The sequence below is a fragment of the Rhinolophus sinicus genome, chromosome 1 (genome assembly GCF_057876585.1).
Source record: "Rhinolophus sinicus isolate RSI-liver-muscle chromosome 1, RSI-T2T, whole genome shotgun sequence".
NCBI lineage: Eukaryota > Metazoa > Chordata > Mammalia > Chiroptera > Rhinolophidae > Rhinolophus > Rhinolophus sinicus.
The window spans coordinates 23,222,750-23,250,562 of NC_142501.1; the positions used below are offsets into that span (position 1 = coordinate 23,222,750).

At 35.5% G+C, this 27,813-nt stretch overlaps 1 protein-coding gene across 1 annotated transcript in view; it reads right to left on the reverse strand.

Moving 5' to 3' along the window:
- Positions 1-27,813, reverse strand: part of CFAP54 (cilia and flagella associated protein 54) — a 252,362-nt gene that overhangs the window by 186,159 nt on the left and 38,390 nt on the right. The window contains exons 10-19 of the mRNA XM_019732067.3: positions 26,515-26,696; positions 26,271-26,433; positions 25,818-25,903; positions 23,025-23,159; positions 21,838-21,988; positions 18,116-18,192; positions 12,369-12,497; positions 11,881-12,007; positions 5,937-6,023; positions 5,726-5,847 (exon numbers count right to left, since the gene is read on the reverse strand). Of these exons, the coding sequence (XP_019587626.3) occupies positions 5,726-5,847; positions 5,937-6,023; positions 11,881-12,007; positions 12,369-12,497; positions 18,116-18,192; positions 21,838-21,988; positions 23,025-23,159; positions 25,818-25,903; positions 26,271-26,433; positions 26,515-26,696 (1,259 nt within the window). The remainder of the gene's footprint in view (positions 1-5,725; positions 5,848-5,936; positions 6,024-11,880; positions 12,008-12,368; positions 12,498-18,115; positions 18,193-21,837; positions 21,989-23,024; positions 23,160-25,817; positions 25,904-26,270; positions 26,434-26,514; positions 26,697-27,813) is intronic.

Sequence of the window (27,813 nt, forward strand, 5' to 3'; positions counted from 1 at the left end):
GCAGAGGTCAGGAAGAACGGGATTTTCCATGACTTATCAGATAACGGCAATGACTATCTGCTCACTTCTTCCCCTGCTAACACGAAATGAAAATAACTATATGCTCACTTCTTCCCCTGCTAGCATCATGCCTGGTGAATCAGAAGGGCTCATTAACCTTGAAAGAAGGAAAGAGCCTTTACCTATCACAGGGAAAGAGTCAGCCATGGAATCTCAATGGAGAGAGGCGCCAACACCAATTCCCACGGGAACTTAAGCTCTGAGTGTTTTTTCAGTGGTGGTTTGTGCTGCAATGTGCCCCAAAACAATAGTACTGAAGCCCAAAATACTATTGTCTGAATGTAAATCTCTCTGTTTATAGTTTCCATTACAGAACTTGAGACCTGCCTCTTTTCAGAAGTTACTCAAGGCTTATGAGGCCAGATTGACGTTAAATACATATGATGCTGATGGCTTAAAACCCACAGTGCAGCAAAACACTTATGGAAAGCTATAATGAAACCTTAAAGGGCATGATTAAGACATACGAAAACAACTACCATAAAACGTCAATGGTGAAGTGCCATATTTACTACTTGTCTGCAATGATAAAGTGCCATAGTTACCACTAGATCTCCCGGGGTTAAATTCTGGGTTCTCAACACTATTATGCACATTTCAAAAGGAGATGAAAAGTAGATTTAGTCATATCAAAGAACCCTGGGAAGGAATGTTGCTGAGAATAAATATACAATTTATAAGATCAATATAGGAGCTAAGACAGAAGAAATGTGTAGTTTCATAGAGAAAAATATACCTTATGCACCAAAAAATAGTTCTGATATGACAAAACAGAATGTTCCAGAGTGCTTAAGGTGGAAAATAAAATAGTACTAATAATAATATTAATGGTTAACATTCATTGACTGCTTACTCTGTGCCAAACACTTTGCAATTTTTATGCATCATTTCATTTAGTTTTCATAAGAACTCCCATTTTACAGATGAAGAAATGAAAATTTAAGAGAGCATAAGTAACATGATTTAGGTTGTACAGCTAGTCAGAGGCAGAACCAAAACTCTAATCCAAGACTCTTATACTCCTAAGCACTATGCTATATTGTCTTAATACAAAGACAAGTTAAAAGAAGCATGGAAAGGCAACCTGAGGGAAAAAAAAAAAAAACTGAAATGATTAAATCTTCTCTCAGTAATTTGACGCCTGGAGGTCCAAACATGACCTCATGGAAGGGGTCAGAATCAGAAGGGTTTGCTCTTTATGAGGAAGACTTCAGCATGGAGCAATTAAAAAGAGCTGAGAAGGGGCGGCTGGTTAGCTCAGTTGGTTATAGCGTGAGCTCTTAACAAGGTTGCCAGTTCAATTCCCACATGGCATGGTGGGCTGCACCCCTGCAACTAAGATTGAAAACGGTGACTGGACTTGGAGCTGAGTTGCACCCTCCACAACTAGATTAAAGGACAACAACTTGACCTGGAGCTGATGGGTCCTGGGAAAACACTCTGTTACCCAATTTAATTAAAAAAATAATAATAAAAATAAGAGCTGAGAAGATCTCTGGAAAAATAAAAATTGTTCACATATATTGTTCCCCAAAACAGTAAATAGAATTGATTTGACTAAAATGTTATAAAACAGGAAAAATAATTACACTCAGTAATCCAATTATTACTAAAATAGTTAATATTACAGTGGTGTTTAGGGGACAGCAAGATATGAATGCAGGAAATATTAAAGGCAGGAATTAGAACTTCTAGTGGCCTGGGCTTCTTCATTAGTTCTGGTTTCAAAAAAAAACAGTAAGTTTTGTTTAGGTTCTAACAAATAATATTAGGAGAAAACTAGATGCATCCGTTGGGGTTCTTTGCAACAGAAGCAACAGGAAAACTAGACTTGGACCAAAGCAAGTCCAGCATCCACAGAACACAACTGTCATGGTCTGATCAGGATACAGGCATTAGGATGAATACACGCCAACTACTTTTAGTCTTGTTATCCCTCTGCTCAAGATTCAGATTCCAAAAAGGGAGCAACCCATTGGCCCCGTGGGCTTCACTAGTCCTCCTCACAGCCAGCAGAAAAGAAAGTCTCTGAAAAGTCCCACCTCAGTGCATCTACTGGGGAAGAAGAGATTCGTCAAATGGTGATGTTTGGAAGGGGGAATGGCTGCTGAACAAAAACAACAGTCTACAACCCTGCCTGGTAACACTTAGCATGTGGATGTAGGATTAGTCCTGCCCCTTCCCAGTGAGAAATCCCACCTGCAGTGATGCTGAATGTTCGGCGGCCTGGGGGGCTCAAGTTTACTAAGAGCAATCAATGATTGTAAGCCACATGGTTATTGCTCTCTTTGGTCAGAAGTAGGAGACCATGGACATCTTAGATGGTTCTAGGTGCGATGCATTAAAATAAATCTGAGGTCCAATGTGTACAAAGCCAACATGGATGTCCAGAATTCAACTAACCAAGACAGGAAAACAGGAAAAATAAATCACCATAATCAAGAATAAAGCCAGTCATCTCGTTTGGAAAGCTAACAATTTGTTATGAAAAGTTTGTCCCTCATTCATGGCAACAAGTTGGTCCACCTTTAATTGATTTGTAATGAAACAGACACCTGATGAGATTATCCGGCTCCATAATGTCAGGAAACTTTTGGAAAAGCAAAAACAGGCTATGAATTATTTAAGAGTTCTAAAAAGACCCAGGCTTTTCAAACATTTTTATGGTATCAGGTGACATATCAGTTACCCATTTGGGGATAATTTTATTACAAGATTGTGATAATGTAAAACATTCCATAATATGCCCCAGTACAAAATGATTGCCAAGGGAAAGAAATTTGTCTTCTTTAAGGAAAGAAAGTTTGGCAATTATTTGAGCCATAATATCGTTGTTTACAAGAGTACCCTGAGGACTGATCATTAAGCCTTAACGCTTGGATAAAAAACTACCACTGAGGAGCGGAGGTGGCTGTAGAAAATTTCAGGACTTCTAAACAAATATTCACCATCTGCTAGTTGGTGAAAATTCTTAAGGCATTCCCCTCATAAAAAGTAGGGTCTTGAAACCACCCCATGAGTTTATCCTCAGAGGACATTACTTTTATAATTTTTCTTAGGTTAAAATAGTTTCACTTAAGAAATAGAAGGAAAAGATGTACAAGGAGAACATGAAAACTTCACACTTCCTCCATCTCCAGTATGTTCCCCAGGCTCAGTGGTAGGAAGATGGAGACTTAATTGGAATAAGTATATGGTGACAGTATAAAAATAAGATTGAGTCGTAATAAAACAAAAGAGAAAACCCCAGAGGTTTTACTCTCTGCAGGCTGAGAGGCCACGAGATTAGTCCTGAGAGAAACAGTTCTAAAAGAAAGATAAGCTTCATGCGCCATAGAAATAGGACTGAGTGTCTGTGTCCCCCAAGCACTAGACAGTAGCTAGTGGCCACAGGAGCATCTGCTGAAAAAATATCTTCCAACAAAGGTCAGATGTCTTCCAACAAAGATCAGACTCCACTTGGCCTTGAGACTGTCCAACATCACCATCAAACTTCTTCATTCAAATGCTGGAAATTGAAATTTAATGAGGATCTTCCCTAATACTGCCAGAACAGACTTTCCCACCTTGAACATCGATAGCACCTGTCCATCCAAAATCCTTAGAGTTCTTACGAACTAGACTCTCTTTTCTCTTTGGTCTCACCTCTTACTATCTTCTCCCGTCACCCCCACACACACTGAATGACCTATTGGACTAGTACTCTATGACCTAGCTTTCTAGCCTCAGTACCTTTGCATGTGTTGTTGTCTCTGTCTAGAATATCCTTTCCACTTTTGGTCCTCCTCTTTCTCTGGATACTCCTGCTTACCTTTCAGTATTTAATTTCATGTCACCTGTCCTAGATGTTTCTTTAAATATTCCCCACTATCAGGTTAGGTACTCCCCTGATAAATTCCCCTGGCACTCTTGCAATTAAAGCATCTACAACACTGACCCATAATTACCTACCTACTTACCTACCTACAGTTCCCATAGACTGGGTTTATCTTGAAGTCAGGGACCACAAAAAGAAGGCAATCTATCAATATTTTTTGAATAAACAAAGGATTTTTGTTTATTTTTGTCCCTGTACTCAGCATAATACCAGGCATATAGTCAGCTTTCAATGCATATTTCCTGAGTGGATCATAGGCACTCAAAAATATTTGTTGGGTGGATACAATGGTGAGTAGATGACCAGGAAGTGCTCCATATCAGGAATCTTAACTTCTTACTTTCTGACCTCAAAAACCTGTCCCTTTAGCTTTCTCAGATTCTGATTTTCCAGTCCCTGACACCTCATAGAGATGTCATCTCTTTATATCTCCATAGCCACCAGGTTATTAAATGTCTTGATGGTGTTACTTCCTTTCCCTCTCAATCTGCATCAATTTTTAGTGCAAACTTTAAACCTACACTTTCTTTTTTTTTTTTTTTTTTTAAATCCAACCCTGTACAAAATCCTGCTGTCACAAATATCCTGTTGTCACAGTTAATGAAAATACCACACCAGGATAATGTCATGCCACCATGCAGATGAGGCCCCCTAAAAACTCATGGTCTTCAACCTCAGCTAGAACTGTATCATGCTGGTCAGTCCTTTACCTTGGACTTACCTCCTTCATCCATTCCTCTCCACTCTGTAATCATCATCTCTCTCCTCAGCCTAACTATCCACCCTCACTCTCTATTCTTGGCAGATATCTTCGCCTTTTACGTTCTCAAATGACTGAGGTAAGAGAGCATCAATTCAACTCACTGCATCCACACCAACAGACTTCATTAAGTCTGTATTTGTTGATTCCTCCTTCCCTTCTACATTGGAGGATGAGGTATCTGTTCTGCAGCCAACCTTCCACTGAAGATGAATCCCTTTATCTGTGCTTTCCATCTCATCCCCTTCCCTCTTCTATAGGACTCCACTTTATGTATTAACCACTCACTTGTATCTTCAATTTCTCTCTTTTTTTCTAGCTTTCATTCTTAGCATATGAATATGCTAAATTTTCTCTCTTAAATGCTCCTTAACTCTGTTTTAGCTTTGACCTGCTTTTTTCTTTCCCTATCAGCCAGGCTACTTGTAGCATTATTCTCTACTTCATCAATGTGCCCTTTACTCAGCCAATACAATCCATCTTTCATGGGTGATACATCGGGCAAAAAAATAAAAAAGATTCCACAACTTGAAATGTTATTGCCCTCAGGAATTTAAACTCTAAAATGACATATAATGAATCAGCAAGAAGACAGAACAATTTCCAGACCAGAATGAGACAACAACAAGATGATTAGTCTATAAATTAGCAATGTCCATCTGGGAGAAGGTACCTTAGCCAATGGATTTTAAGTATTTTAATTCCATAATAAGGATTGCATTATGCTGGCACAGTGTAACTGAAATTCTATAATTTCCCTTATTTATCCTCCTGATTTTCTTTCATTTTCCATGTTAAGTTTCCCCTACAAAGAGAGAATCTGTCATTTCAGGAGAGTTGAGGACTGGAGATATAGATTAGTTCCCTGGCTCAGGGCTGTTCCACTTCTCAGAAGAGCAGATATGGTGAACCTGAGCTTCATAATCTAATGTTAAGGGCAACACATTATTATTAGCAAAGGAAAATAAATCATTCACTTTAACAGAGGTTGTATGTCAAGACGAAAAGAAGGAATGATATATAGTTACCATCAAAAAGTTATGTGAAGATGTAGAGGTTGAATCTTTCTCAAATATTACAAGAGCTTTCTGCATCAAGTAAATCGCTTTGGATAGCTTGTTCTTCCTTATTTTATTCATTACACTTAACTCTGAAAAAGTAAAGAAACATTTACCAAAAGGGTAACACAAACTAGCTTTAAAATTTTTTGGAAAGACAGGCTATCCCAATTTTAATTACCTGTAAAACAATCAATGCTTCCAGATTGTTTTAGCTTTTCTGGAATTTTGGTAGATATATTTTTGCTAACAGTTGGAGTCTGCAAAACTGAAAAAGAAGATGGAGATTGCCATTACAATTAGGTTTTGTCCAAGAAAGGAAATATTTTCTAAACATTAAAGAGTAACTATTTGTAAAATTATTGCTTCCTCTGTCATGTTATCTTTTTTCATTAATAGGTAAAAATTCAAATTAATCTACTATAATGTGGTTTTATTGTTTAATCTTCTTGTATTTGCCACAGTTTACCTGAGGAATATGAATTTTCAAATTATAAAAATATGTTTTCTATTTTATCTTAAGTAAAATCTTGAAGATTGATAAATAGAATCCAACCTACTTTTGTCCACTTTCCCTTTTCATAAATATTTCAACACTGCTTCATCCATGACCCCTGCAAGAGCTCTGGGTACCACGTGAAGACCTCTGCTCTCCTCTAGCTGTGGCTAATGAAATGAGAGCCTCTCTCAAGATTTTCAACTAACATATAAATTATCGCCAGTTGATTGTGGGCAGTGAGACACACCCCGGTGTACAACTGGAACTGACCGTCATGGTGGGCCAGGAAAGAGAAGTTAATAAGGGAGAAAAGGATTAAAGGTATGTATGCTGACCCAGAAAGATGGAGAATGTTGCACTGATTTTTTTTTTTTTTCAGGTCCAGTCCTCAGGAAACCTGGCAATATTTTGTTTCTGTCCTTGGAAGTACGTGAGGGTTCCTATAGTAACTTTTCAATAAGCTCCTTTTATTGAAGTTTAATTATTTGTGCTAATGCATGTCAGTCATGACAGGATGGTGATTGATGAAAAGATGCCAACAGATACCATTAAAGGATATAAGGTTTCTTTAATAATGAAGGATAAGGGAATTTATCTGTATGGAGATAGCAACACAAAGCAGAATATAATGTATCACTCTCTCAGTACCTAGGGTATTACAAATGCTATGTAAGTGATAGTTCTCATGACTATAATTATTGGAGATAAGAAGGATGAGATTGTAAGAAAACCGTGAATGCCCAATAAAGATAAGTCATATTTAATGCCACTGTCATCGACAGGCAACCATTGTGAAGTTCTTGAATAAGAATGATGAAAGCAGTATTTAGGCAATAATAGTCTGGCAGCAGCAAACAAGAGTGAAGAAAGACAGGAAAAACAAATTGATTATCTGTGCTAGGGTGGTAGTTCAATAAAATGGAGAAAAAAATCCAAAAGACCCAAAGATAATGCAAAGAAATGATAACCGAATATTCCATTTAAATTTAAGCTCAAGTCTACCATCAATATCTTTAAGTGGTCTCTGATAAAAACTGTGAGAATCATTTGGCTTTCAAAAATCTACAGATGACAGAGAACAAACCAGTTAGTAACTGAGTAAATAAACCTTATTTCTCCAAAGAAGATAATACCGCCACTAAGTGAGAATCATGAGCTAGTTTTCTTAAAGAAAACCTGACACATAAATGCCATTCACATTTTTAAATACATTTCTGATCTAAATCCTTTTAAACTAAAGAATGTTCAAGGTCATTCTTCTAAGTGACCTCATTTATACACTGAAAAAACTTTATCAAGTTTTTTCAGTGTATAAATATGACACAGAGATATTTTAATTATTATTTGCTTCCCTCCACCAAGAAGGTTTTTTTAAGAAACAGTTTTTGGAACAACGTAAATGTTTAAAATAAAATGTAAAAGGATAAAATCTGTAAAAGGATAAAAGTATAAAAAAGGAAATGTAAATTTTGTTACGTAAACAAAAATGCAAATACAAACAAGTGGTTAAGTGTATATCAAATTGGTGACATAACCATACGAAAAAAAGAAAGATTTAATTCAAGCAAATTCGAACATAGTCTCTGATATGTGATATATTCGAAAGACAAAATGAACCAGAAAGAAATCTTGAATTTACTTGTTAGGTTTGCTGTTACTTATTAGGTTTGCGGTATTGGTATAATAATTTTGAAAGTGTTTTGTTAATATGGTGGGACAAAGCAAATGACATTACATTCTTATTGTTGGGAGCCAGAGTTCTCAACATGAGAGACGGGAAATAAAAAAGGAAATGCAGAACTTTGGATTCTCGAAGTGTTGGACTTGAATTGGCAATATCAGAAAGAACTTACCATGTAAATAAGTATATATTATTCTCTCTATTGACAAAAAGAAGCTAGTTGACATTCCAACAACAATGAGCACTCCTAGCTCAAAGACTTTAGTTTCTAAATATTATTTCCTACCAAAAGGAACCAGGGGTCCTTAGAAAAATGATTGATTCTAGGTCCGGGGTAGATAAAGCATAGGTAGGTCTAGAACATTTTGTTGTGCAGAAAGCAACAAATTGCTCAGAGAATAATGGGGACATATCAAAAAAACACAGGATCCAGTTTGAGGCCTCCCATTGGCAAAACGTGTGACTTTGAGCATCAGAAAGAACAATGATAGCAACTAATTTTAAAAGATTTAATTAAAAAAAAAAAGTCCACAGTATAACTTAAAAATTAAAAGGGGAAAAGTAGGGACAGTTCTTTTTTACAAAAGGGTATCACCAAATAAATGTAGCAGAAATAGTTCAATCAGAAAATCACCGTGTACAGTCATTGCAATAATTCATTCCAGAAGGATCGCCATTAGATGCCAAAACCATTGGGTGAGAAAATCTGTTGGGGAATAAGACATTCATTCCATTTCAAAGCATCATCTGATAGTACCAATTATTTTTTTTTCACTATATAGAGGAAAAGATACTTTTAGGCAGATACCACCTTAACAAAATAATAGCATTTTACTTTACCTCACCAATGATAGGACAAATGGATAACATGTGCTGCCTAATAAGATACAATTGAATGTACAAAACACCACCTACATAACCATGAGGAAACTGTCAGGAAAACTTAGATTGTGGGATGTTCAAGAAACATATCTTCAAAAATATATCATAAAAGAAAAAAAAAAGTTACAGGAATTATTCTAGATTAAAGGAGAATATGACATGTGAGTGATGTCAGCATCATGGCAGCATAAGATGTCCCTCGTTTTTGTCCCTTACCTCCTGCTAAAACAACAAAATTCAACATCCATTTATAGACAAAAGTACCTGAGAAAGGAGAACAATGTTGGAGGCATCACACTGCCTACTTTAAACTATACTACAAAGCTATAGTAATCAAAACAGTATGACAATGGCAAGAAAATAGACACAGAGAACAATGGAACAGAATCAAGAAACCAGAAATAGACCCATGCACATACATTCAATTAATATTTGACAATGGTGCCAAGACTACTTGATGGGGAAAAGACAGTCAAAAAATGATGTTGGGAAAACTGGATATCCATATTCAAAAGAATGAAATTGGACCCCATCTCACACCACTCACAAAAACTAACGCAAATGGATTAAAGACTTAAACATAAGAACTGAAACCGTAAAACTCCTAGGAGAAAACATAGGGAGAAAAACTCCTTGACATTGCTCTTGGCAACAGTTTTGTGCATGTGTTTTGATTTGGTTTGTTGTTGTTGTTATTGTTTTGTTTTTTGTTTTGTTTGTTTTGTTTTGTTATCTGACAGCAAAAGCATAAGCAAAAAAGAAAAAATTAATAAGTGGGACTATGTCAAACTAAAAAGCTTCTTTATAGCAAAAGAAACAATCAACAAAATTAAAAGGGAACCTATAGAACAGGAGAAAATATTTGCAAATCATGCATTGGATAAGGAGTTAATATCCAATACATAACATACTCATACAACTCAATAGTAAAAAAAAAAAAAAAAATCCAAATTTAAAAATGGGCAGAGGAACTGAATAGACATGTTTCCAGAGATATACAGATGGTCAACAGACACGTGAAAAGGGACTCAGTATCACTAATCATCAGGGAAATGCTAATCAAAACCACAATGAGATATCATCTGATACTTGTTACAGTAGATATCAAAAAGACAAGAGATAAGTGTTGGTGAGGATGTGGAGAAAAGGGAACCCTTGTGCACTGTTGAGAGTGTAAATTGGTTCTATGGAAAAAGTATAGAAGTTCCTTAAAAAATTAAAAAATAGAATTGTCATATGATCCAGCAATCCCACTTTTGGGTATGTCACCAATGGAAATGAAAGCAAAATCTTGAAGAGATATCTGTACTCCTATGTTCATTGCAACAGTATTCACAATAGCCAAGATATGAAACAACCTAAGTGTCTGCCAATAAAAAATGGATAAGGAAGATGTAGTATATACACAAAGGAATATTATTTAGCCATGAGAAAGAAGGAAATCTTGCCATTTGCAATAACATGGATGAAACTTGAGGGCATTATGCTAAGTGAAATAAGTCACAGAGAGAGAGAGACAAATACTGTACGGTATCACTTGTATGTGGAATTTTAAAAAGCTGAACTCAGAAACTGTACAGTGGTAGTTTTACCAGGAACTGGGAGTGCAGAGGAAATGGGGAGATGTTGGTCAAAGGGTGCAAACTTCCAGTTGTAAGATGAGTGAGTTCTGGGGATCTAACGTACGGTATGGTGACTATAGTTAACAACACTGTTTTATACACTTGAAAGTTGCTGAAAGAGATCTAAATTTTCTCAACATAAAAAAAGGTAATTATGTGACGTGATGGAGGTTTTAGCTAACTCTATGGTGGTCATCATTTTGCAATAAATGAATGTATCAAATCAACACATTGTATACCTTAAACTTACACATGTTGTATATCAATTATATCTTAATAAAGCTGGGGAGAAAGTGTACACTCAGAAATTAATTAATCAATCAGCCATCTGAGTAAATCTATCTAGCTGTATATATGGTATGACATCTGAATGCTTTAGACGGAGATCAGAGGTCATATTGGATCAGAACACTTAGTTCTATTCTGTAATTACTCAGTAGCTTAAAATGGAAAATTGCTAGTTATACTATGAATATTGGCTATATACTCATGTCAAGAGTAATTTGGCTTTATCAAAATTTAACCTCAAACAGAGTAGTTTTTAGACCTAATGATATTAAATCTTGAGACTCAAGTAAACATGTTATTTGTATTCCTACTAGCACCTTTTGTTAAAATGTTTTGACCTCTTTACCTAATAATAAGGCAAGAACAACTTAGATCCAACTCATCTGTCCTCTGAGACTGCTGTCAGAGATGTCTTTTTCCGTTTTTCATTAGCTCACAGGAAAAAATATAAACCTTTTAGCCTTCCAGATCTACCTGCAGTCTTCTCTGCAGTCTTCTCTGTGTCATTCCCCCACATACACTCTTTACTCCAGCCGTAAAAGAATTTCAGTAGCTCCTAATTTCACCATACGTTTGCTTCCACCTTGCTAAAGGTTATTCTCTCTATCCAAAATAATGGCCTCCTTTCCATCTTCTTCATAAATATAATATTTACCAGCTTTCTGGTCAGTTATCACCTCTTCCAGATAGTGATACCTGATTTTGTTGATTAATATAGATACTCATCTTTTGTGTGCCCACAACTAAAACTCTGAGCCCATTTCTATTACATTTAGTAACCTCAATTGTTATAGTTGGCTTATCTAGAAGCTCAAAAGTAGACGTGGTACCTTATTTGTACCAAGCCTAATATGGTTCCTGGATCTTGGTAGGCACTCAATAAATATTTATTTGAGTTAACAAAATTCCAATAATTTATTACAGCTCAAACAAACAATTTTTTAGAAGTTTACTAATTTATTTGTTATGCAAGGTATAAAGAAACAATGAAAGGTATCAATTGATATTAATCAGAGAAGGAAGAAAAAAATAATAAAATTTATCTGGAAAACACCCAGTCAACAAGAACATAATTTACAAATTAAATTGATTCTATACTTAATCTTGTCTTAAAATTGATTTAGAACAAATTATTTGCTTTGATGATTACTACCTTGCAACTGGTCAAGAAGCAAAACAGCTATTCGGTGCTGAGCTTGAATTAGTTCAAGATTCAAATCCATCATGAAACTATTTGGTGTAACTGGTTTAGAAGCAGCTCCATCTATATCGGGGGTGTACTTTGATAGAATTGAAGTAAAAATATAAAAATAAATACAGTTACCAAAACATACTAGAAACAGCTCTATCCTATTATCACTCAAGTTATCATTTTATTCTTAGCTATTAAATTCTGCTCATTTCTCAACCTGTTGCAATCTGGCTCACACACAAATAAATCTGCTTTTAAAATTCATCTTCAGTGACAAATTCAAAGATTCCTCACTCTTCTCCATTTCTTCTGGGAAGAGGGGAATGAATATATTTCTGGCTTATGAGAGGGAAGCCACCACAAATCATGCTTTACTTATCTACTTGCAAGCCAGCCCTCATCCTACTTAAGTAAAATTTAAATCTAATGTTAGAGTTTCCCATTCTCACCTTGGCATGGCAATGATCAATCACTGATGATCCATTTGGCAAAGTAGTTAACATGCAATTGAAATTTATTCTATCAATTGCTTTGTCAAGAAGTTCGTAAGCCAAATATAACTGTTCCAAGGGTTTTTTCTAAAGTGATTTTATAAACAAAAAAAATAAGGGAAAATCATATGAAACATTTCTAAACTTCTTTCAACAATAATTCAAAACCAAATAATAAATTTAAATAGCCTTTCCAATGTCAACAATGTTGTTTCTTACTAAGGGTAATTGTCTTTGATTAAATATGGAATACTATGAATAAAGGCAAAATAATAAATACATTTCATCATGTTTTCAAATATAAATTAAACTTTTCACAAATATATATATATATATATATATATATATATATAACTTTTTTTTTATGGTTTTCAGCATTCTGAGTATACCAAACGTATAGGCAAATTTTAAATATATTACTCATTTGTCATTTTCACATAGTTTATTTTGAAAGTTAATTTTTTTTTTTTAATCTGAGAATCTCTGAGCTAGAAATTTAGACTTAGAGGCCATCAAATCCAATGGTCTACACCATGATTTTTTAAAAAATTAAATACCTTTTTAACATAATTATTCTTACAGAGAGACAAATATATAGAATAACATAAAGAGCAACCAGCTTTGCTCAAACTTTCTAACATTCCACATTTCCTCCAGAACAGTTTTAGGAAACAAAGCAAGCACATACATGCATATAGTTGAAGCCCCCTGTCCATGATGACATTCTTCTCTGCCCCTAGAGACAGTCATCATCCTTGAATTTGGTTTTACCATTCTTTCCCACGTTTTTAAACTTTTACTTCATGTGTATGTGTCCCTTAATAATATGCAATATTGCTTTGCATATTTTTAATTCTCTCGTAAAATTCTGCAGTTTTGTTTTTTTTTTCATTCAACCATATGTTGTTGAACATTTTCCATGCTGGTGTATGTAGCTCAATGTGTCAGTGAGGGTTTGGTTAGGAACACAGAATGACTCTAGATATTCCAAGCAGAAGGGGACTTAATACACAGAGCTAGGGGTGTCTGTCACCATTGGAAAGCCTGGGAGCAAAGATCAGGAAAGCTGCCTGGGACTTTTTTCCTGCATGCAAAGCCTCTGTGAATCTAAGAATCTAGGAAGCAGCTGACAACAACCTCAAGGGTCTATTACACTGAAACAAGTGAATTGCAAGAGCCTGTCCATCAGGACTAGTAAATTCACTTCTTCACTGTAGCATAAGAACTCTCTTTTTCCTTCTGCCTTACAAATCCATGCAAATGCTCCTCATCAGAAGACTAACCTAGAACCTCCCAGAAATGAGATGCTGGGAAAGGTAGTTCCAGGTTTTCTCCCTATCATGCAAATAAGAGGATGGCAATGATGCAATGCTGATTCTAGTCCAAGCCCACTCTGGTCCATTCATTTTCACAGCTACAGTGAATTGTTGCTACAATAAGAAATGTGTCACAATTTACTTATCCATATTCTTCTGCTGGACATTTAGATTGCTATCACTAAAAATATGCAGTGTGCTGTACCTGGCTGTGAATAAATACAAGGTTGATACTTTACAGTTCTTACACCTTTTTTCTGCTTTCTTTTTTCACTCAGTATTCTAAGACCTCTAGGGACATGCTAAATAGAAGAATGACAGATATTCTTATGTTGGTACATCAGTGTAAAGGGACTGCTTTTAATTCTTTACCATAGGTGTAACACTTATTCAAGGTCTCTGGGGGATACCCTTAATGGGTTACAGAAATTCTCTTCTATTCCTAACTTGTTAAGAGTTACCTTTTAAAAAGACAGTTGTGAATTGGTCAAATGCCCTTACTATATCTCTTTATCTAGTGAGGTGGTCATATGGTTTCCCTTTCATCTGCTAATATGGCATGTTGCAGTATAGATTTTCTAATGTTAATACATCCTTGTATTCCTGGAATGTACACAATCTGATTACCTATATCCAGTCAAGATACATAACATATATTTCCCCCCCCCCCTCTTTAATGGAGATATAAGAATCACAGGCTTAGAGAGGTTTTTCAGCACCTCAAGTAGTGTAAATTCAAATGACAGACCTACATGAGGGCAGGCCCAAGATTACATATCATTAGGAAGAGAGACCTCCTTCCATCCACTCCTCTTCTCAGGGCCCATTGAGATACCTTCCTACACAAATAGGCAGATTTTTTTCCTTGTCTACCTTTTTCTCAGATGTAGTCATTTGTAGGTTCTAACTTTACGTGTGCTTCTCAGTTCCAAGCCCCCATCTTTCATGTGCCTCCGCTCCTGTCCCCAAATAGCTGTTACTTCAAGCATCTTTGTAACTGAGCCCACCAACCTACTGCAGCATCTATCTACCCATAAACTTACCACTCTGGTTTTCAGTTCCCCTTTCTGTTTTGGCCCCTGGGATTTACCTTACTTTCTTGTGAACTCTGCAATGTGCCTGAGCATATTTGTTCGATTCTGTCCAAAATTTCTAAGTGTTTTGTAGCAAGAGGTTTTTCAGATCATCTAGTTTACTGCTTTTCCAGAAACAAAAATCTCTAAGGATACCTTTTAATATCAAAAAATTTCAAAGACTCCCTACACACTCACATTCTGTCATTGTCATCAATCACCACCACCATCTTTATTATTATCATCTTCACCATCACAGCTAATATTTAATGAAAACATGTTCCAGGTACTGGGCTAACTGCTTTCCATAAATTAATCTTTTTAATTTCCATAGTCCTATGAGGTACATATTCATTAGTGGTTATAATTTTATAACCCATTTGTTGAAAAATAGCTGTTACAAATTCAGTAAAACTTGCTAATGTTTTTATGTAATCAAAACAGCACCTCATATTTTTTAAATAATTGCATGTCTATATGCAAGATATATAATTAATCTCACCTAACAGATTGCTAGGTAAGTGTACGGATTCCGGACTGTCCTTACAATAAATTATCACTCCTCCCCACTTCACTCCCCTCCACATGGATCTGAGACCCTAGGTTGAGATTCAGGGCTCTATATGAAACATAAGAGAAACACTGAATAGCTAGCATGTGCCAGGTACTGCTTTTCCCAATGTTACCAATATCTCATCTAAACTGTATCACGTAAACAGTACCAGTAGAATAGACACTATTGTCATAATTTTACAGATGAGGACACTAACATTAAAACAGATGATGTTATTCATTCAAGGTCACACAAGTTGCCAATACCAGAGAGTCAGGAATCAATGCCAGGTCTCCCAACACTAACTGCTGTGTCATTAGGCCACATCAGTAAATCACCTCCGCTACATCTACTGTATGCCCCAATACAGCAAGGAAGGTTGTGCACTGCACAATTTTAGGGGACGCCATCTACATTCTTGTTATCACAGACTTGTATAATCATTTTGACAATTCCCCATCAAGAGAGAGTAAATTATGTCGAGGAAAGTGTGCATTTTTCCAATTTAAATAATAGTAGCAACTGTTCATAAATGGTCTCCAGTTTCCTTGTTATGGGAAAATTGCCATTCCATTTAGTGGCTTTAGTTGCCAGAAATTTTCCATCACAAGCCAAAACCTAGCACTTTGAAACTTTCACTAGTTTCCTATCCCTGCCGATGAAGCCTCAGAAAATAAGTGCCAGCCCATTAAGCCAGTGACTCTCAAATTCTTGTCTCCTAAAAGTCTACCTGGGGCACTTTAAAGAGGCTCACACCTGAAATTATGATTCAATATTTCTAAAATGGGAAACAGGAAGCTGCATATTTGCCAAGCATCATAAATAATGCCCGAAAAAAACCACTGGCACATGGTTATGATGCCTCCTCAATGTCTTATGCAGGTCAAACACTCTGTTTTCAATTTCAGATTTCTTAACTCTTGCTCTCTTTAGAAGACACAATATAGCGTGAAGAACTCAAAAATTGCATTCCCTGACACCTACAATTACAACATGAACATTCATTTGAAAAAGTAATTTCAGAAGGACCCCCAGTCTTCCAGGACATTCATATTAGATTGGTACCCAGTTTCTTAGGACTTGTATTTCTTGTGCATTAGAAAAATATCTTTTATACAAATATCCTGAAGACACTTTTTTACAATGAAGAACCATCATAGCTTAGTGGCTAAATGCCTGGATTTCGAAGGCAACACACATGACTTCAAATCCTCTTAATGTGAGACTTTGAGCCACTTGGATGTACTAGTGAAAATGAACACTATGAGTACACAAAACAACCCCAGGGACTCTCATAAACACAACACTAAGATGGAAAGCAAGCTGCAGAAGAATGTACACAGTGTGACACTACTCGTATAATTTTAAAAACAATTCTCTCTACTGCCCAAGAATACACACATATATAATAACAGTACAATATTAAAATGCCTGGAATTTAAAATCACTGTATTTGCAATAGCAGTTACTCCTAGCGGAGGGAGTTGGGGGGTGGCAATGTGATCAGGAGGGGTTAGTGAAGGAGATGAATTTCAACTGTACTAGTACTAGAAATGCTTTGTTTCCTTAAGCTAGTATATAGAGAAATGGGTCTTCATTATAGTCATCTTTAAAATTTTATGTTCTAGCGTTCCAATCGATTTTTCAGAAAAAATATAGTAATCATGATAATCAGCATTTAGCAACAGGAAAAGTACTGATGAAACAATGTTAAGAAAAAAACATTAGATAGCTATTATGTTTTTAAGAAAGAGTAGGAAAGGATATTTTTAAATGCTAACATTTAGGTCTATATAGTTAAATTACATTTTTTCTTTATTTTTGTACCTTGAAATGTCCTCTAATATTAATACAATATTTAAAATTACAGGTTTTTTTTTTTTTTTACTAATCAAGCAAACTACACTATAGATCTCTGGCTTCCTCTCTAAAAAAGTATCTTTACTGCAGTCCGTGTCCTAAGTAAGTATTCTATAGAGCATAACATGGGTTTTATTCTCAATAAACCCCATAGAACATATGGGAATTCTGTATCTCCTTTTTGGAAAACCACAGTATTCATAAGTAAATTAATACCTCTGAGAAGTCTTACAGTAAGAAACCTATCACGTTTAATCCAAAGTCACCCACAGTTACTTGACAATCGCATCCTTTCCTAAAGAATAATACTAGCATCACATAGGACAGAGTTTGTAAAATGCTATTCTAGTTCCTGCCCATACATAAATGAATGTTTATTTCATATATTAAGCAGTTCCCTAGACTCTCATTCATATCTATATAACACAATCCATGATGTACAGAAATAATTCAAATATTATAAGAAAATCATAATCTAGAAGAAGATGGCCATTTATCTCCATCACTTCCTTTCATTCTTAAGTCAACACTCATTGAGAACTTGCCATGTGCCAGAGACTGTTCTAAGTGCATTTTAAACAGGTAATAACTCATTTCATCTGTCACAGGCATATGCTGAATAGGATATCTCTGCTCTATAAGTCTATAAATCACAACACATTCAAATATCAATTGCAATATAACTGTAAATTCTTTCAAGATACTTCACCTAGCTTATTTTTAAAGCTGATTGGATTTTTTGCTAGAGTAAAAGCAAAAGGTAGAAGAATGCTCCATAAATTCTCAAATTTTAAATATTAAAAATTATTTCTATAATTAACCATTATATATTAACAAATTTAATATTATTTGAAAATTAAAATACATATCTTTAACTATAGTTTTAAAAATATTTCGCAATACCTTTAATATTGGAAGAATTTCCAGGCCCCCATTTGGAGTCCCAAGGGATTCATCATTCCCTTCTCTTAAAGATGCCTCTGAATAAAAAGACAGAGAGACGAAGAAGAAGAAGAAGAAGAAGAAGAAGAAGAAGAAGAAGAAGAAGAAGAGGAAGAGGAAGAGGAAGAGGAAGAGGAAGAGGAAGAGGAAGAGGGAAGAAGGAAGAAGGAAGAAGGAAGAAGAGGAGGAAGAAAAGGAGGGAGGGAGGGAGAGAGGGAGGAGGAGGAAAAAAAGAGGGAAAGTAGGAAGAGGAGGAGGAGAGAGTAGGAGAGATGAAGAAACAAGAGAAAGAAGGCAGGACCAGAGGAAAAAAAAGGAAGAAAGAGAAAAATGAAAATATAGCAGTGAATCATAATCATAAAAAAGTTATACTAAATTAGTTATCTTTTTAATTACCATGACTTTAGAAATGATTCAACATTTTATAAGTTGACTAAATACCAAATTGTTTCTTCCACATAATTAAATTTTTTCTTTATATAAGTTAATTTAAAAGCATCTTGCAATACAACAAACCCAATCAAGACTCTTGATTATCAACAAGGTAACATATGGTAATGAGTTTGGTCTTCCTCCCATAAATTCCATTTAAAAGCATTCAGAAAATAGCAATGTAGAAGCCTTATGAATTTGGACAAATATCACAGAAGGCTGGTGTGAATTAGAGGAACACAAATTATAAATATTTATATGGCAATGCTAGTTTCCTATTTTAAAATCTATCCAATAATTTCAACTAAGCAATGTTTTACTGAATAAACAGCCTAATAAACATTTTGAAGCAGATTGCCATCATTAACATACAAGAACGACTTGTACTTTACATGTAACATGCTAAAAAGGTGATGAGAGTAACTGTTGGAAAAATTGTAAGAATTTATGTATCTAAATGGGGACAACCCCTCATTACATAAATACAGTATAGAAGTTTCCAAATTTATAAATGGATTGTGCTCCAATATGGATTAGTTCTTCAGAAATAAAATATTTTAACAAAAATATCAATACAATAGATTGCATTTAGTCCATTTATAATCAAAGAGTATAAAACACAACAAAACAAAAGTCTCCCAAAAGTAACTAGTAAACAAAACGATAAAACTGAGTAAGAAAGAGACTTTTTTAAAAAGTAATCATTGGGCCTTTTACCTTTTGATAGGTAATTGGAAAAATTACCCTGGCTAGAGACTAGAAAAACTGGAAAGTACAGTTTTGTTTCATTTGCAAGCCAAGAGATAATGAAAAAATCAATATAGGGCCAGGATCTTGGGAAGACAGTCCAGGGAGTACAGAATCTCTAGTACAGAAAAGTATTAGAGATACTTTTCCCACTGGGGACTTCTGTCAACTCTGGAGAGGGAAGCTGAGAAACTGAGTGGTAATTTTGACAGCTTTGAAGGGCTAAAGCAACAGGGATTGGTATCCAGGGCCCACCAAGGGTGAGAAGCCAGGAGCTGCATCCCAGGAGTTAGGGTAAACTGAAAATAGATCTTCAAAGAGAGAGCATCTTCAGTGAGAGAGTTTCAACTTATCTTAATCTCTCACATTGGAATAACGGAACCCTGGAGTAGTAGTGCCTCTGTGTATCTAGTACAAACAAGTATGAATCTTCTTTGGAAGAAGATAACATCATCTAAGGCCTCAAATTATTTCTATAAAATATTTAGCAAATATAATGTCTACCACTTAATCAAAAATAGCCAAAGTAACCAAATAGCTAGGGAAGTAAGTTCTTCATTAAAGAACTCAATATAATAAATGTGGAAGGAATGGTAAATTTTGAAGCCCCTTTTGGCTTCGTATCCCCACTCCCTCCAGTAGCCTTCAACCAATGACATGTAAAAGTTGTATAAATATCTTAACCTCCTAGCTCTCTGAGGCATGTTCTATACAGTCTCCGAGGGGTCTCTCATGGGAATAAGTCCTGAACTCACCTAGCTTTCTCACTAACTTACTGCACTTCGTATATGTTTCTTTTCCTTCTCTTCTCACTTCTCTACTCCACCACAGTGATTCCCCGGATGATATCCCAGGTAAATTATTTCACTCACCTCCTGGTCTCAAAGTCTACTTCTGGGGAAACCAACCTAGGAAAAAGGTCAGGCTAACAACACCTGAATTCACTGATAAATATTTACATCACAAAAAGTGGGACAACCAGGCATTATATGCCTCCTGATTCAATGCAATAGGGGTAAATAGCACCACCCATGAACTATCTTGCCAAAAAAATAAGATATCGATAAGAATTCTTTTGTACACGGTATCACTTGAACCTAAGCAAGCCTCCAGATCTAACTACCAGATAGAGAAACAAATTCATCAACACCACAAGCGTGCAAATAACCAAATTCAGAATGTGGGAAATCCTACAGCGTAATGACTCAATTTCTTCAAAAAATAAAAAGCTTACAAAGGGGTAAAGGAGACAAGGAATTGTTATAGATTAGAAAAGGAGATTGAACAGAAATGTAAGAAATAAAATGTGCGGGCTCATTTGGATCTTGATTGAAACAAACCAACTGAAGACATTTTTACTACAATCAGAGACATAGAAATTTTCACTAATTATGTAAGGTATACTAATAATAATTTTATATTATAAAATATATACATATTAAATCAACAGACAGAGACAGACACACACACACTACACACACACACTACACACACACACACACACAAAACACTTAAATATTTGCTGGTTAACTGACATGATGTTTGCTTTAAAACATTTCAGGAAAAAAGAAAGTGTTTCAGGGAGAGATGAAGTAAGATTGACAAGATGTTGATAATTATTAGTACTGGATGATGTCTACAGAGTGATTTATTTCATCTCTCTACTTTACATTTGAAATTCTGCATAATACAAGTTTTTAAAAAGGTAAAAGCACCTAAAGACAAAACATTTCAAAGACTATGACTTCAGGCCATTGATTATGTAAGATAAAACCAGGCATCTCTAACCAATGGTTCTCAAACTTGGTGCATATCAAAATCTCCTGGTAAGCTAATAAAGACTAGAAGGACCCAGGCTAGCTGAAGTTGAATAGGGCCTGGGACTTGTATTTTTAACAAGTTTCCAGGTGATGCTTGTACCAATCAGAGTTTGAGACCCATGGCTCTAACACTCCATCTGCAAAGCCATGCTCACCACACAGGCTCAGGAGAGCTGGGAATCTGCGAAGAGCCAAGAATATAACGGTGATCAAAACATGCTCTCTTTCTTCCAGAAACATACACTCTATCATGAAACGGAAGAGAAGGAAGTACAAAGGGAGTGAAAGGAGGAAAGCACAGAAAAAAAGGAAGGATGGGGGAGGGGGTGAGTAGGTGGTGACGAGGAACGGAGAAGGGAAATACATGAGCAGACAGAGTTTCATCTGCCATTGACTCAAAAAGCACATAACCTTTTTTTAAAATCCACTTGGTTAAACCTATATTATTTCTAATCTCTGATTGTAAGTCATCAATGAATCACAATACTGAAATACCTAGTTTCCATTAACAGAAGTTATCCTGTATGCCACTTGAAACTTACATATTCATGTGTGTATGTGTATGTCTGTGTATGTATATATATATATATATATATATATATATATATATATATATATATACATATACATATATGTATATTATATGAAACATATAATCTCATCCTTTTTCATTCAATATTTTACCTAGAGATTTTTTAAATTTTCTTCTTGGGTTTCCTAAAGACTCCAGTATTTCACTTAATCGTAATGTGACCTCTGCCACCACCACAATGTCAATGTCTTCCATTTCACAGCAGTGAATTACTTCATTTATCTGCCACAGAAGATAAAACCACTAAAAAGAGAAAGTACAAAGCAAAATCAAATTAAAATATATTACATTGTAGAAAGTCACATTGTTCAAAACAGTACTTCTTTAAAATCACCATCTTCTAATCATATGAAAAGGTTATACAGGTACCCCCGCCTTATTAGTGCATCTTAATTATAAATGGTATAAAGTTCAATGGTCCAATTATATTTAATAATCAGTATGTTTATGTAAATTCATAGAGAAGATTCACTTAAGCTCATGATCTGCACGTCTATAGCCATAATGGAAAATTTATCACGTTATTTTTAAATATCAGTGAAGATTTTGTACATCAGTCAAGACTATCCTTGAAATTCTCATTCCCCTTTCTAAAAGGGGCTGTTAAGTTCACTATCAAAGTCCTCCAAAATAGTGAGGGGGAAGGTGTTTCAGGTTCCAAGATAGGTGCCTCAAACACTGTCTTTCATGCCTATATCCCCAAAGCTTAGCACATAAAATTAGCCATCACACTTTGGGAGCTAAGATAAGAAAACAATATTTATACACACACATCATTACTTCATCAGAGTACATGACAAAATCATGCCCATGAATCCTAACGTAGCAAATCTTAGGGGGCCTCGGCATCACAGGAGACTGTGTTGTTGCTAAAATATTTTCTCCTAAGTTTCCGGATTATAATATTCTCCTACTCAACTTTTTCCTTCCCATGAAGTAGCTCTTTAAAATCGTCTAAATGTATCATTGCAGAAAAAAGCCCTTAAATTCCTTATTTATTTGTATTTTCTAATATTAATCTTCTTAAAAGTTTATCCAAGCTCATGTGACTTTAGACACACTATATTCCTTCCTTGGAAACCTGAAACAACTCCCCACTCCCCAAAACTAAATTGGGGCAGATGTACAGGGAGTATACTTAAAAGCTCACTCAGCAATACATTTTAGAAAACAGTAGCTATGTAGACGGATAAATAGGGAAAATTTAGATTTGAAATGTGTATCACAATTTAAATTAATAATAACAAAAAAACATGTGAAAGGAAACAAAAAGCAATACTTTATTAGTACTGATTTTCTGGATGAATTTTGTATAGTCATTTCTAGGTATATTGATCCGCTGAATTCCTAATTTACATTTCTGCCATAGGAACATTATCACATCCACCACGATTTCTTTATCAGGCTGAACTTCCTGAAAATAAAAGTGGCAAAGTAAATTGATAAGAATAATAAGACATATAGATATATAACATTTAATGTGTGCCAGGCAACATTCTAAGAGCTTTATACAGAGCGTACCAAAAAAATGTATACACATTTAAAGAAAGGAAAAAACTATTAAAATTGTAATACTCAATATATACCAATAACAAAAGATGAATACAAGTCACGTTTGACTTCTGCAGTTACAAGCGGTGCTCAAAGTGGTTACCATCAGTGTCCAGACACTTCTGATTACAGCGAACTACTGCTTGAGCAACATTGACCAAAGTTGCCACTTGTATACATTTTTTTGGCATCCCTGGTATATACTGCAATGGACTGAATATTTGTTTGTTTGTTTTTTGGGGGTTTTTTTAATAATTTATTTTTTAAATTTATTGGGGTGACAATTGTTAGTAAAATTACATAGATTTCAGGTGTACAATTCTGTATTACATCATCTATAAATCCCATTGTGTGTTCACCACCCAGAGTGGACTGAATATTTGTGTCTTCAAATTCCTATGCTGAAATCTTAACTCCCATCATGATCCCATTAGGAGCTGGGCACTTTAGCGGTTAATTAGGCATAAAGGTGAAGTCTTCATGAATGGGATTAGTGCCCTTATAAAAAGGACCCCCAGAGTCTCTCGCTGTCTTTTCATCAAATGAGGACACAGCAAGAAGACAGCTATTTATATACCAGGAGGCGAGCCCAGACCGGACACCAAATCTGCCAGTGCCTTGATCTTGGATTTCTCAGCCTCCACAACTGTAAGAAATAAATGTTTGTTGTTGAAGTCACCCAGTGGCATTTTTGTTACAGCAACCTGAACAGACAAAGACATACACCAAATCATTTCACCCTCATAACAACCTATGAGAGGAGTACTATCTCATCAACCCCACTTTACTGTTACTGTCATCCCCACTTTACAGATGAGCAAGCTGAAGCACAAGATGATTGTTTTTTCCCCAAGATGAAATGACAGAAAATAGCAGATCCAGGATTCAGACCCATGAAGTCTAACTCCAGAGACCTTACTCTTAACAAACGCTCTAGGCTACTTCTGGCTCTCTAAGAAGAAGTTTCAAACATTTTTTGGCAAGTATGTAAACCAATTAGTTCTATCCAAATCTGAAATGTTTATATTCTTTTTAAAATTTCTGTATCATAGGGCAGCCGGATGGCTCAGTTGGTTAGAGCGCCAGCTCTCAATAGCAAGGTTGTCGGTTCAATTCCTACATGGGATGGTGGGCTGTGCCCCCTGCAACTAAAGATGGAAAACGGTTACTGGACTTGGAGCTGAGCTGCACCCCCTACAACTAGATTGAAGGACAACAACTTGGAGCTGATGGGCCCTGGAGAAATACACTATTCCCCAATATTCCCCAATAAAAATTTTTTTTAAAATCTGTATTGTAATAATAAAGAATGGGGCAGGGAGGAGGGTTGAACTAGCAAGGGGAGAGGGAATAGAAGCTGGGAAAGGATATAAACCAGGGATAAGAGACATGAAGAAACTAAACAGACCAGGGATAAGAGACTTGAAGAAACTAAACAGAATGTCACATTGGTGTCAATAGATGACCCAGAATGAATTACTTGGCTTTTTTCAAAAGAAATGTAAAGTTACTCATTATATCTGATCTAGAAAGGTAACGAGTTTATGATTATAACATGAAACTTTAAGCTCCTTTGGAGCACCTCTAGGATTTAATTTGTATATGTAGCACCTTAGTACAGTGTTTGGGAACATAACAGAGATGAATAAATGTTTCTTGAATTGAACTGAACTAAATTAAGACATGCATGATTTTTTTAAAAGCAGATAGCTGAAAATTCCTTGCTCTTTTCAGCCTTGATTGAAATTTTTTGGTTTAGTTCTCCCACTATAATCATTATATTTGCTACCAAATACTTTTCTTTCAAAAATTAAATAACTGTCACATATTATAACATAATTGAATAAACCCAGAAGAAATAGAAAATACTATAACAGTAGAACGTCTCAAATCCCTTACTATGTGTTACTTATTTGAACAAAAGTTAATACACAGTGTTCTATAATTGTGGTTTTCAAACTTCTTTATAACAGTAAAATCAAACTTTCAAATGAAATTCTATCAGAACCTCAACTAATAAAAACAGATTAGGGTGTTACTATGAAATCTGGGCTCCTGAGGAACCTCAGAGAAAACTGGGGATCCCTGGCATTCAGTTTTAAAACCAGTGCTATATTAGTTTTACTTAAACATTCATACCCACAAAAAAAGTCACTGCTAAATACTGGCCATTGTGTGCAAAGGGACTTCAAATAATAAACAGACTTTGTACTTATGGACTAAAAGCAGTATTTCATTAAGAATATTAACTCTTCATTAAAACCACTGCCTCATTTCTTTATTAGAAATATAGCTAGCCTAGAAATTTCCCAAAAAGTAAGACTGAGACCCAAAATGATGACAATAATAAAGAGAGACTTAAAATTACAAGTCAGGATATAACTCAATCTCTTATTCTGATGATTACAAAATATAGAATTTTGGCAAGATGCAATTCTTGTGATATTTTAAATCAGACTATAAATGAGGTACAATAGCCTCTTTCGATCCATTTAAAAATTATCCAACATTGTTATTTCACCTGGGGAGAGGTGCAGACACAGGAATACAAGGTTGCTGCTAAATAGAAAATGTCTTCTGAATATCCATAAGTCTTCATACAAGATTCTCAATTCATAAAGTAGAGGAAAATGAAACCAAAAAAAATCAATTACAAAATTTCAAATAGAAAAGGCACAGAAACAGCAATTGTACAAAAATGACACACATGATATCTAGAATCCTGCAAGATCTGGCGCCCGGCTATTTCTCTGACTTCACCTCCTCCACATTCTCAGATTCTATGATCACCACCAGTGCACTCCACTCATACATGTCTCCTTGCTGTTCCCTCAACAACCAAGCACGTGCTCACCTCAGGACCTGTGCACTTCCTGCTCCCACTACCTTGAACATTCTCTCACCTCACCCATAAAGAGCATATTTTATCAGATAAAATTATACTAATTATTCAAAAAGGCAAATAAATACTCACCATGAAAAGCAGTTCTTTTAATGTACAACGCTGACTGTTCTTCTCGGTAGTTTTCCAAAGGAAAAATCAAACCTTTGTTCTTCTTTACATTGATTAAAGGTTCTATTGCAATAAGAAGAGTTAAATCCTTCTCTGCTTTCTTTGACTCTGGATCATCCTGTCTCTAAGAAAATTATATCCCATAAGTTAATTAGTAATTCAGTATCATCCTAATAAAACAAATTAATGGTTTTGCATATATTACCTGGAGAAAATCAATAAGCTGCCCAGCTGATGATTCAAATAAACTCCATTCCTCATAGGTAAAAGCTAATTTTATAAATTTCACAGCAGCATCCATAGAAATACCATTTTTTCTATTTATAATAAGTTGCAGAAGAGATGTTTGTGGAAAACCAAGCATTCCATCTGTACCAATATTTGACACTAGGAAAGGAAAGAGAGAGGTTTGAATGTTATTCATACAAATAAATAGTTACTAAATATTAACCATCAGGCACTAGGGAAACAATGGAAAAGAAAGACAATCCAGGCCTTCACAGAGTTTACACTCTCGTGGGGGAAAGAAGAAATCTTAGTGGGCAAATTCAGGGTGTCATGGGGACAAAGTGGAAGGGCATCAAACATAGGCTTAGGATAGGAGAGCAGTCAGGGAAGGCTATTCATGGAGTGTCAAACATATTCATAGAGTTAACTAGTCAGATAGGCAGCTACATATAACAAATAGAAAGCTCAAGGAAGAAATCTAAAAGAGGAGTATAACTTTCAAAGTCATCATTATATAGCCATAGTAAATGATAGAATCAGCAACGGACAACATACAGCTGCCTGAGACAGAACACTAAGGAACACCAACATGTAAGAGAAGGAGAAACAGTGGCAAATAAAAATGTTTAGAGAGAAAGTACTAGTCAACAGCAACAAATACTACAGAGAGTAAAGGGTTGCCCTGAAAAGTGACCCTTGGATTGAGCAATAAGGAGACCATCAGGGCATGCTCAGCAGAGTGCTGGGGACAGAAGACTGCTTACGTACAAGAAGGAAGAAAAAAAAATTGGAACAATGAAAATAGACAATTCCTTCAATAAATCTGATTCTAACAAGAGGAAGAAATACAGGGAAGAAGCTGAAAGAGGACAAGGAATGAAGGGAGAGTTCGGAAAGAGTAGGCTTAAAGACCTAAAGAGGAAGAGAAGAAACATACGATTTTTAATAAGAGACAGTGGAAAGGATGGGTGCAGACGAAGACAAATCTTCAGATTTGGGTGAAGGATGTCAAGGAAACTCTCATCTGAGATCTTGTATTTTCCTGTGAAGATGATCCCAACCTGTGGCACAGAGACTTCCTGCCCTCACACAGGTGTGTGCACACAAATGCAAGCTCACACATCCTAAACTCACTTAGAAGCACACAAGCTAAAGCCTTTCATCCCTCCTTCCAGGTGGACTCTCTAGCCAAGTCAGCTGATGTTCCAAGGCAACAGAAGGTAAAGTAAACTCATGAGAAAAGAAAATTAAAAGCACAAACACCTTGAAAAAAAGA